General features: G+C 63.2%; 2 protein-coding genes across 3 annotated transcripts in view; one reads left to right on the forward strand and one right to left on the reverse strand.

The window, feature by feature from the left end:
* PRR12 (proline rich 12) overlaps positions 1–10,771 on the reverse strand; it is an 11,368-nt gene extending 597 nt beyond the window's left edge. The window contains 16 exon segments of the mRNA XM_069103353.1: positions 1–79; positions 213–308; positions 405–575; positions 658–755; positions 837–962; positions 1,177–1,685; positions 1,815–1,948; positions 2,086–2,202; positions 3,038–3,193; positions 3,195–3,430; positions 3,994–4,576; positions 4,690–5,973; positions 5,975–8,043; positions 8,143–8,304; positions 8,903–9,015; positions 10,663–10,771. The exon segment at positions 1–79 is cut by the window's left edge and continues 597 nt beyond it. Coding sequence (XP_068959454.1) covers positions 1–79; positions 213–308; positions 405–575; positions 658–755; positions 837–962; positions 1,177–1,685; positions 1,815–1,948; positions 2,086–2,202; positions 3,038–3,193; positions 3,195–3,430; positions 3,994–4,576; positions 4,690–5,973; positions 5,975–8,043; positions 8,143–8,304; positions 8,903–9,015; positions 10,663–10,748 — 6,019 coding nt within the window. The 5' untranslated portion in view covers positions 10,749–10,771.
* The window catches only part of NOSIP (nitric oxide synthase interacting protein), a 23,181-nt gene that overhangs the window by 119 nt on the left and 12,124 nt on the right, over positions 1–10,938 (forward strand). Inside the window, exon 1 of one of the 2 annotated variants that reach the window (XM_069103364.1) lies at positions 10,687–10,733. The exons of the other annotated variant lie outside the window; for it this stretch is intronic. The gene's annotated coding sequence lies outside the window, so the exon portion shown is untranslated. Of the gene's footprint in view, positions 1–10,686; positions 10,734–10,938 lie in introns of those variants that run through there. 2 annotated transcript variants of the gene reach the window in all.

The following is a 10,938-nucleotide window of genomic DNA, read 5'->3' on the forward strand; positions in this document are numbered from 1 at the left end:
GCCAGGGCTGATTTCTCATACACTGCTGCACAACCTCTTCCTGCCCCAGGTCATCAGCACCTCCCTCGATGGCCAGCGTCTGGAGATGGGGAGAGAAGAGAAGCTGAGCTGAAGGGCCCTGGGCAATGGGGCAGGGCCCCAGGCCAGGCCACACAGGGCTGCCAGAGGGAGGGAGACAGGGAGATGGTCTCCCAGTGGGCTTGGAGCATTACCTGGTCCCTGCAGCGGAGGAAGGTGTGGTATTTGTAGTGGTGGAGAGCATGATAGAGGGTGTAGAAGCTTGACTTGTCCAGCTCCACCTTGAACTCCTAGGGAGGGAAGAGGGCAGAAGAAGCCTGAGTGCCAAAGGAGGTCCAGCCTGGGCCATCTTCAGCCCCTCCCATCTAGGGCTCCAGCCAAAGTACCTGCGCTCGGGCCACAGTCCTCTTCAGCTTGCTAAGGGTCTTGCGGTTATAGGGGTCCCCAGCAGGCCGAAGCCGCACGGCACCAGAGCCTGTCCCAGGGGCACCATCTGCTCCCCCAGCCCCAGCACTGCCACGCTCTACCTGCAGCTGGGGGAAGGTGTGCAGGGCATCCTGGGAGGAGAAGGACTGTGTTAGAGGCCACCCTGTGCCACCAGCACTGGCCCCCCCCCTTTTTTGCCCCCTCTTCAGGCACCTGCAGGGCTGGGCTCAGGGAAAGGCGCTTGAGAACTTTTTTCTTGTGCTCATTGAGAATTCCATCAATCTTTCTCATCGGGGGCAGATACAGCTCATCTGAGAAGAGACAGGTATCAGGACCCCCCGTGTCCCAGCCCTTGGCCCCTGTGGCTCTGACAGGGAGGCCCCATCACTCACCATGTGTGTCTTCCAAAGCCTGGATCATGTCAGGGTCCAGAGCTGTGCTCACCAGCATCTCCACATAGCTGCGGTACATCTCTCTCATGGCCCGGGTCTTCAGAAGCCGCCCAGGGGCCGCCCGCTCTGCCAGGAAGGGAGGAACGACAGCTCCTTCTACCAGGCCACCCCCTTCTCTCTCCAGGTGGCCATGCTAAGCTCTCTAATCTCAATGGACCCTGCCACCCCCTGCCCCACATCCAGTCCTCCACCCGCCAAGCACACGCCTTACTCATCCCCATCCCCATGCCAGCCGTGCCAAGGCAGGCCCCTTGCTCAGGGACCTTGGCCTGGCCCTCACCGTCCTCACTGGGGGGCCCGGGGGAGGATTCAGACTCGGAGGAGCTGCCTCTGGTCGCTGCTGAACGTTCACTCGCCTCCTTTAGCCATTTCTTTCTCTTCTTTGGGGGAGGTTCGGCCTTCACCTTGGCTGGTCGGGCCTTTGGAGGGCGAGGAGGCCTGACTGGGGCTGCCTCTGCTGCAGGAGGACCAGGCCGGGCCCCCCGCTCCCCTCGAGTGGCCCGCTCTGACCGCAGGGCCCGCTCCTTGTCTGGAGGGCGGACTGGAGGAGGTGGTTTCTCTGGGGCCGGCTCTGGGGCTGGCTCTGGGGACTTCTCTGGGACCTTCTCAGGTGGTTTCTCGAGGGGCTTCTCAGGGGGCTTCTCGGGGGCCTTCTCAAGGGGCTTCTCAGGAGCTTTCTCAGGAGGCTCTGGCTTTGAAGGGGGAGCTGGGGGCTTGGGAAGGGAAACCCCACCCCCTGAGGCTGCTGTCCCAGATGATGATGGAGGAGCCTTTGGCTGTCCTGGACGTCTGAGCACAAAGAGATGAGGCAAAAATCAGATTCCTTTTTATCTTTCAACTCTTCTTCTGCTTCCCAGTGCCCCGAGACCCTTTGCCCGCTTCTTCCCAACCTGCCTCCATGGCCCTGTCCGTGAGTACCTGACCGGGACTGGGGGCCGATGCCAAGGTTTTCGTGCACACACTCTCACGTAATCCTTCTTGTTCACGTTCTCCAGAAACTTCACATAGAGACGCTGGTAGCGGTTCTTGGCATCCCCAAAATAACCCAAGTACTGGGGTGTGGGGGGGGAAAAAGGAAGCGTTAGGGCTCCCTCCGTGTGATCTCCGCAGGGCCCCACCCCCTCCTGCCTGTCTCTAGGAAGCTGGCTGCCACATGCCCCTAGCCCAGAGTGTTCCCAATCAGGCTTACATTGCTGGTCGCACAGAACTGTCTCTGTCCATCCTTGATTTCTGGAGTGAACTTCTGGAGAAGAGCCTTCTGCACCCTCCAGATGGGGGGTGGCTCCCGGCCTGTCTGCAGGGCCAGCTGTAAGGAAAAGGGACCACTGTCAATGGGGCCCATCCCTGGCCAGGCAGCACTCAGAGCCTCCTCTGATGCTATTCTCTTCCCCAACCCTCAGGCCCCTTCCCTGGCTCAGGTTCTTCAGCCCAGGGACCTCACGACATCTGCCATTCCACCTCTCCTGGCTCCTCAGGCCATCATGCTATTAATCCGGACAGAATTGGGTCCCTGAGGTGGCCCAAGGCCACTCCAAGGATGGCAGAGGCCTCTGGACTCTGCCCTCCCTTTATTTATTTCTTTATATGCTATGTGCAAGTCCCCAGGTCCAGCTTGCCTGCACAACTCCAAGGGGCAGAGGCCAAAGGAAGCAGCCTGACCTCTGGAGTCAAAGGTCCTAGGGTCACCTTCCACTCCCAGGATACTGTCAGGTAAGCCCTTCCCCAGTGTGGACTAAAAGGGGGCTGGCAGTCGGGTCACTGCTACATCCTCTTCAAACTTCTCTCTGGAGCCCAGCCCACCTTCCCCTGACCCTCCGTCTGCTCAACCAAGACACCAGAGGCCCCTTGCTGGGTCTCTGCAGCCTGGTCGTCCTTTCCTTCTGGTGAGCCCGGCCATTCTAGGGACCCATTCTCAAGATTCCTTGTGGAAAAGTTTACAAGGCATGGCCAAAAGCGTGAGCTCAGCCTTCTGCCCCAGACACAAAAAATTGGATGGCACCCAGAGATCAGCCAAGCCAAGGCCTCACCCCCATTTTACAAGCAAAAACTGAGGTTTTGATAGGAAGGGGGCTGGGCAGGGTCGCAGCAGTAGCCAAGGAGGCCGGAGGCAAAGCATTCCCACCATGGCCTCCCCCACTCACCTTGAGGGCTGGGATGTCCTCTGCCCGGATGACAAACTCGTCCCTCTCGCGGAAGATGCCCTCGCCTCCACTCTCCCCTGCTTCATCGTCAGTCTCGCCACACACAGCCGCCGTCTCCTGCTTCTTGGCTAAGTGCAAGGGCCGGGCATCGGGGGGGCTCTGGCTCCTCAGGAGATGGGGCCGGGGCTGGGGCTGGGGCCAGGGCTGGCACCTCTGGCGGGGGGAGCAGTGCCATTGGCACAGGAGGGATGGCAGAAGGCGGAGGCGGTGGGGGTGGAGGGGGTGGGGAGGAGGAGGTGGGCTCTGGGGGCACCAAGGGTGGGGGGGAAGGAGGGGAGGGAGGAGAAGATGCAGCAGGTGACGGGGGAGGCTTCTCTTCCAGGATGGGGGCCTCTGAGGGAGCAAGGACAGACGGAGGCGTCTCTCAGAGCCCAGGGCTGCAGCCACACGGCCCTCCCCAGGCAAGCCTTCACAGCCTTCCAAATGCTAGGCTCTGCCATTCCCCATGATCCCCTCCTTTTTCCTCCCCACCAGATGGAAGGAAGGAAGGAAGGAGACAGGCGTTTATTCAACGAATGCCCAGTGCCAGGAACCACACTGAGCCCTTTACAAGTACGACCTCCTTGACCCTCACAACAACCCTGGGACGTAGGTGCTATTATGATCCCTGTTTCACAGTGGAGGAAACTGAGGCAGGAGCCTGAGCTCCTAGGCAAGCAATTAAGTACCTTGCCCAGTCACACAGTGAAGCACATCTGAACTCAGGACTTGCTCACCCACTCTGTCCCCGCTGTAATGATGGGTAAAGAGCAGCCTCCCAGCCCCTCTCACTCCTTCAGCTCGAGGACCTAAAGTCCCCTTCGGACACCTTCCTCCCCTCAGAAGCCTTGCCCCGGGCGGGGCAAGCCTCTGGGCCCATTCTGCCCACCACCATGCTCCCTGATGAGGGTCCTCACCAGGGCTGGAGGCCGTGGCTGGGGTGACAGCTGGACCAGTGTCTTTGGGGGCAGGCGGGTCGTCCAGGGCCGAGATGGCAGAGGAGATGCTCTCCTGCAGGTCCCGGTTCTTGGCCACCGAGTCCTCCTCATCTGAGGAGAAGGAGGGCAGTGTCTCTAGGTTCCGCTTCAGCTCTTCGTCCAGCCGCTTGCAGGGCGAGGGGCAGCCCAGGCCCAGACCATCGCTTTCAGCCTCCAGGGCCCCACCCAGACCAAAGGCTGGGGCAGGGGGTGGGGGCGGAGGGGGGGGTGCCACTGCTGGGGGCGGCCCCAGAGTCCGGGCAGGTGCAGCCTTGGAGGGGCTGGGGGGCGGCCCCGTGCCCGAGGGTAGTTGCTGCCGCTTGCCGGATTTCAAGAAGTCCAGGAAAGATGCCATGAAGCCAGACTTCATCTCCGGCTGCTTTTCTTCTACTTCCTTGATCTTCGCCTGGATCTTCTCCCGGGTCTGGCTAGAGTCCAGGCCACTATCCATGGGACCAGAAGACGCTGGCTCGCCCACTGTGGGGCCACCACCCTCACCCACTTTGGGCACTGCCAGTTTGATCTGGAAGAGATGTTGTGCTGTTATGAATTTCCATCTCCCTATCCCCCATAGGGACCCCCTCCAACACCCCTCACAGATACACCCCAGGAAGGGAGGCATCTCAATGCCCTCACCTTGAGTGGCTTCAGGGGCTCCAGCCCCTCAGTGTTGGGCTCATCTGCCTTCCTTCCCCGGCCCCGGCCCCGGCCCCGGGGTTTCCTGGCTCCATCTGCCTGGGTGCCAGGAGCGTGGGGACCCAGCTGGGGCCCGGGAGGAGGTTCGGCCAACGGCCGGATGCGGGGCCGGCCCCGAGGCCGAGGTGGGCCATCCCGTTTGGCTTTAGTGGGCTTCCTGCCCCGACGCCGGGGCCCGGTAGGGCCAGGGGCTGGCGGGCAGAAGTCAATGTCACCCAGGGGCGAAAGGGCCGGGCGTGAACGGCAGCTTGACACGAGGTCTGGCAGCAGGTCAGGGAGGCGGCGGGAGTTGAGGCGGATGTCAGCGGGCACATCCGCCTTGTCCTCATCAGCCTCAAACTCATACTCCTGGGCATAGAGCTTCTTGGGGGTCTGGAAGGGAGGGTCCCGCCGCCGTAGCAGGTGGAAGGACGAGGTCTTCAGCAGCTTCTTGGGCTTGGATGAGCAGAAGATGGGTGAGGTAAGGCCGCCCTTGGGCTCTGGGGGTGGAGGTGGGGGTGGCGGGGGTGGAGGAGGTGGCTGGTGCTGCCCAGCCTGGATCAGGCCCAGGGGCTCTGTGTTAACTGTGGATGGCAGCTCAACAGGGGGCTTGCCGGGGTCCAAGCCCAGCCCCGATGGCTCAGGGCCCCCACTTGTTGGTCCACCAGGGCAGTAGGGACCATACGGATCATAGCCTGGAGGCCCCGGAGGGGCGGCTCCGCTGCCACCGCCCTTGGGGTCGGCCTCATCCTCTGGGGGCCCTGCCTTGGCATAGTCGTCACCGGTTCCTCCACCAAACATCTCCTCCATGGTGGGGAAGAAGCTCCGTTCCTCATCCTGCAGCAGCGAATCGGGGAAGCAGATGGATGTCAAGGGTACGAAGCGCGGAGCCTTGGGGCCCTGCGGGCTAGGGCTGCGGTAGGCCCCTGCTGGGTCCTTGGCCTCCCCAGGCTGAGGGCCACCTGCATCAGCAGGGGGTGCAGGCAGGGGCTCCAGAGCACCCAACAGGTCCTGCATGGCCCCAGGGGCCTCCAGGCCCTCGTCTGCTCGAAGCCGGGGACTAGGGGATGCTTCGAGGCCAGGGGGTCCCCGCAGGTGGGCCTCAAGCTGGAGAGGTCCAGTGTCTCGAGGGGTGGGCTCTAAGAGATGCACGCCCACCTTACGGGGTGGAGGAGCAGGGGGCGGAGCTGGGGGGCTGGGCGCATGGCTCAGCACTGAAGGCAGAAGCTGGGGTGGGGGTGGAGGCGGAGGGGGGGGCCAGGAGGGGGGGAGGCTAGGGGCCCCCCTCCAAAAGCAGGTTGTGGGGGGGGGGTGGGGGCGGAGCCGGGGCAGGCGGGGGCGGAGTCTTCTGCAGGTAGGCGCCCAGGTCCTTGGCTCCTGCCCCATAGTGGACCACCGAGGTGGCCAGGGCTTCAGGGGTGCCCCCACCCCGCTCACTGCCGGCAGATTTCTTCTTGTCCTTCAGCCGCCCCAGCCCCAGCTCCAGCGCGGCCCCGTCATCCAGGCTGGCGCTGGTCCTGATCACGCTCTGCAGGTGGTAGCGCTGCTGTTCTTCCTTGGCCAGGTCATAGGCCGCGGTGGCTTTGGAGCCGTTCCCACCACCTGGGCCCTCACTGCCTCTCTGCTCCTCACACTCTCCCACCAGCCCATCAGGGCCTGAGCCCCGGGGTGGGCTGGGAGCCTGGAGCAAGTGCTGGATGAGGAAGTCCTCATCCTCGGTGCGCTGCCCTGTGCCCCCGCTCCCCGGCCCCCCCAGCAGCTCTCCCCCATCTCCTTTGCCCTTATAGCCCCCAGCTCCCCCTGCCCCCGGGTAGCCACCACCCCCACCAGGGGGGCCCAGGAAGGTTGGAGAGGCTAACACTGAACTCAAGTACTTCCCAGGGGCCCCGGGGCTGGCCACCCCTGGGGGCCGCCCTCCCCCAGTGGCTGGTGGTGACTGCAATGGTCGAATGATGTGGGAGGGACTGGCTTCTCCACCCCCACCACCACCTAAGGAAGCTGGCGTGTGGCCCCAGGCCCCACCATGGCCTGAGAGGGCTGGAGAGTGGCCCGTGCTATAGCTGAGTGAGGGGCTGGCTGTGGGCAGGCCCTGGGAATGGGGAGCAGGGCCAGGGTAGCCTTCACTCTGCACCCCATATGGAAGGCTCTGGAGCTGCTCAGGTGAGTAGCTTTGGCAGGTGGTCAGGCTAGGAGGAGGCTGCTGGGGGGGCCCGCCGGGTTGAGCCTGCGGAGGCCCTGCCGTATAGCCAGGTCCCTTACTCAGATCCTGGGCCTGGGTGGCACCAAAACCCTGGCTGTAGGCCTGGGGACCCAGGAGGCCCTGGGGCTGGCCTGGGGAGTAAGCTTGGCCCCCACCACTGCCTGCCCCACTGGGCTTCCCAGTCCCAGCAGCATAGCCCCCAGCCCCCAGGCTCTGGCACTTAGGTGTGGCTGTGGAGCGGGATGGAGGGGGTCGTGCTGTTCCTGCCCCCGCCCCATAACCTCCCTTGGCTGCCTTGTAACCAGGTGACTGAATGATGGGGCGGTAGCCACCCCCTGCTGCACCAGCCCCCTGCCCCCCTGTCCCTGGCCCAGTTTCTGGACCTGCTGCCCTCCCTCCAGCCCCTGTGCCCCCCGTGCCAGCTCCCTGTGCCCCCTTAGCTGCCTCCCCAGCTCCAGGAGAAGGCTCCCCACCTAGAGGACTACAGGCCAGGCTGGCACGGTGGCCCATGGCTGGGGGTGGGTAGCTGCCTCCACAGCTCAGATAGTGCTGCAGGGAGTGGGTTGGCGGGGGTGGAGGGGGCGGGGGTGGGGGCTGGGCACTGGCCGGCCTCTGGTAGTGCTTGATGACGCTGTCTTGCCGGGGCAAGGCCCGCTCAGGTGGGGGTCCGGGGGGGGCGGCCCCTGAAAAGTTGTACAGCTGGGGAGAGGACTGCTCTGAAGAGGAGGAGGCCAGAAGATTAAACTGAGTGGGGAGATGGCGGGGAGGGGGAGGAGGCTCAGGAGGGCCCGTGCGGTAGGGAGGAGTCTGAGCAGGCCCCAGGCTGGCGGGTCCCAGGACACCACCCCCCGCCAGCCTCTCGAAGCCCAGCGAGGAGGGCACGGTCGGAGCCTGGGAAGGCTTCAGGTGCAAGACATCGTGTGGAGACAAGAGCCCGTTGGCTGGTGGGCTGAAGGGCGGGTCCTGGAGGCTTAGGGACGATGGCACCGGGAAGGGGCGGCCCCCAAATGAGGCTGGGTGCTGGTAGGCAGACAGAGCTGAGGAGGATGGGAATGTCCCCGAGCCGGGCAGGGCCCCCGAGATGAACAGCTCCGTGGGGCCAGGTGTGTGCATGGCTGGGGAGAGGGGCTGAGGGTTAGATGGCACGCCAAGCACCAAGTGGGCCCCAGGCTTCCCCATCAAGCTACCACCCCTTCTACCCTGGTCTAGGCTACCTGTCTGCCAGGATGGACTCCGGAACTGGGAGAGGAGAGAAGAAGCAGAGGGGCCTGGCTGGGGGGCCCGGGACTCCAGAGCAGAGATGAGATTCATGACCGAGGCATCTGGGCCAGCCGAACCAGCATGGTGGAGGCCGGTGTCAAACAAGCCCGAGAGTCCTGGGAAGGCGCAGGCGGCAGGGTGAGAGGGGCCCCTCCAAGCTAAGCCTGGGGCCAGAAGGGCCACGAAGAGAGGGAGGACCACCCAACCTGGCTCATGCCACCAAAGGAAAGGGAAGCGGCACCCAGGCAACAGGGGGCGTGGCCAGGGAGAGGGGCGGGGCCAAGGAGAAGGGGGAGAGGCAGGAAGGAGGCTGGGCATCTGGCGAGGAGGATAAGGAAGAAAGGAAGCAGAAGGAGGGAGCCTTCAGGAGAGCCCACCAGTGCCCACACCAACTCTCTGAAGAGAATGGCCAGTGGGAGCCACAAGGAGAGCAGATATGGGCAGTGAGGAAGGCATGCAGGAGCAGATTCTGAAGGTCAGAGAGATCTTGGCTAGCTCACTTGGCAGAGGAAAAGTGAGACTGTCCCAGGTCATATAGAGGGGCAAAGTCAGGACCAAAGCTCAGGCCAGGGCTGAGCCCAATGTAGCCTGCTAGCCTAGCTAGAGCACAGGCTAGGAGGAGAGGTCAAGGAAATGCAAGCAGGCAGGAAGGGCAGCCAGGGAGCCCAGCATGAGGAGCTCCCATTCCACCAGATCTGGGTCCAATGGTCCTACCTGCAGGGTGATGATTGGTGGCATACCCCTGAAGTGGGTGAGGGGCTGCATAAGCTTGGCGGTGTAAGATGTCTGTCTCCGGGTGGGAAGTCCTGGAGCCGCCATATACCAAGCTGGGGAAGGGGAAAGAGGCAGGAAGGTTATCCTAGATTTTAGAAACCACACCAGTCTGATCCCACCCCCTTAGGGGCCAAGGGTATCCACTGGGGATGAGAAATTTCCAGGTTGAAAACCAGCAGGACCACAGCAGAGAGGAGGGCCTAGGATCCCTATCCTCTGGATACACAAAGGAATGGACCCACTGTCACATGGAGGTGAGAATCAAGGGGCCACTGAGATCCCCTATCAGCCCAGACCTCAAGCCCCAACGGGACTACAGAGAAAGACCCTCCTAGACTGGCTCTCTTAAGCTACAGGGTCTTCACTAGTCCCAGGGTCACGGAAGGTCCAAGGAAGTAAGATATCGGAGGGGTACCACACAGGTGGCCTAGAAAGGTCCAGCTGTGAGTAAACACATACATGCATGTATACAAGCTGCCCAGGGACAAGTGTGTTCCAAAGAGAAGCTAACACTTTGCTCATCCACAGCATGGCCACATATGTGGGTGAAAAAAAGACCTGTAAGCATCACCAAGCGCACCCACTCTTTAATTCTCAGACCTGAAGTGGGAACAACCCCATTCAAACAGAGTGATCTGACAGTCACACCCTTAGAGACCCAGTCAGCCTCTCAAATAACCAAAGACTATGAAACGCAGGTACAGAGCTCCAGCCCCCAGGTGAGGGGCAACTAAGCCAGCAGACAGATACAAAGCCCTCCAGCCCAGGGAAACGTGGAGGCAGCAACATGTGGCCCCTGCCAGCCAGCATGAGCCTCCCTCCCCCCATTGGACAAATCCAAGAGAGATCACAAATCCCAAATCTGGGGAAAGCAGCTGGGAGAAGACACTGAAAGTGTCGCCTAGGCCAGAAGGACAGGAAGACAGAGCAGGCAAGAAAATAAGGAAGAGGTATGCTAAGGAACAGGGCATGCACACACATAAATATTGAGCAAGTCTCCTCGAATATGTAAATACCAGCTAGGATACCACGAGTAAACATGGCCCCAGGTATTGAGGCCTGGAAATCTGAAGCTCGACCTGCCAGTGTATTTTTGTTGGTGTATTTGGGGGGGGGGGGTTCCTGCCCCCCCTCATTGTCCAGGACCTTCAGCTGGGGGTATGGAGGAGTTATTCAGGGGAAGAAGGGGGGGGGGGTGGCCCTTAGACCTCCCTCCCCCCCTGTGCTCACCCCTTCCTGGTTCCCACTCGGGGGGGCGGGGTCCCCCCGCGGCCCCTGCGGGGGGGGGGGGGGGGTTGCCTCTCGCAGCAGGCTGAACAATAGGACTAGGGCGGGGGAGCAGGAGGGGGCCCGAGCAGACTTTGGGGTCGGTACTCCTTCCCTCTCTTTCACTGAAGAAGGAAGAAGGCCTCTGCCCCCCTTTTTGTATTTTCTTGCATTCCAGCGCGCCCCGAAGTGGGGGCGCGGAGGGCAGGGGAGAAGGGGAGGGGATGGAGTTGCTGCACAGGCAGCAGCCAGGTCTCGGAAGGGGGGAAGGTTGGGGGGGCCCGCCACAGGACTCCAGGCGCCCCCCACCCGCACACCCAGACCGAGGCCCGGCCCTGACTCCTCCCCTCCCCTGCCCCGCTCAGCCCGCCCCGTCCAGGCCCTGCCGTGCCCTGCCCCGGGCCCCGGGCCCCAGGCGGCCCCGGCCTCCTTACCTAGCTTTCGCTGATCTCTCGTAGCTCCATCCCGCCCCGGCGCCGAGCGGGTCCCCGAAGCCGGCGCTCGGGTAGTTCCTGTCCATGAAGGGGCCGCGGTGGGGGCGGGCGGGCCGGGGTGGGGACAGGGGAGGGGGAGGGGGCACGGGGAGCGGGAGCAGCGAGCTCGCAGCCGCCGCCGCCGCCGGGGGCCCGGGCCCGGGGCCGGAGCCTCTCTCTGCCTCTGCCGCCGCGGGGCCCGCGCCTACGGGGCCGGGAGGGGAGGGGGAGGCGGGA

This window comes from Petaurus breviceps, unplaced genomic scaffold, assembly GCF_028583685.1.
Source record: "Petaurus breviceps papuanus isolate PSGF00001 unplaced genomic scaffold, PetGlider_PUasm1.0 577, whole genome shotgun sequence".
NCBI classification, from domain to species: Eukaryota; Metazoa; Chordata; class Mammalia; order Diprotodontia; family Petauridae; genus Petaurus; species Petaurus breviceps.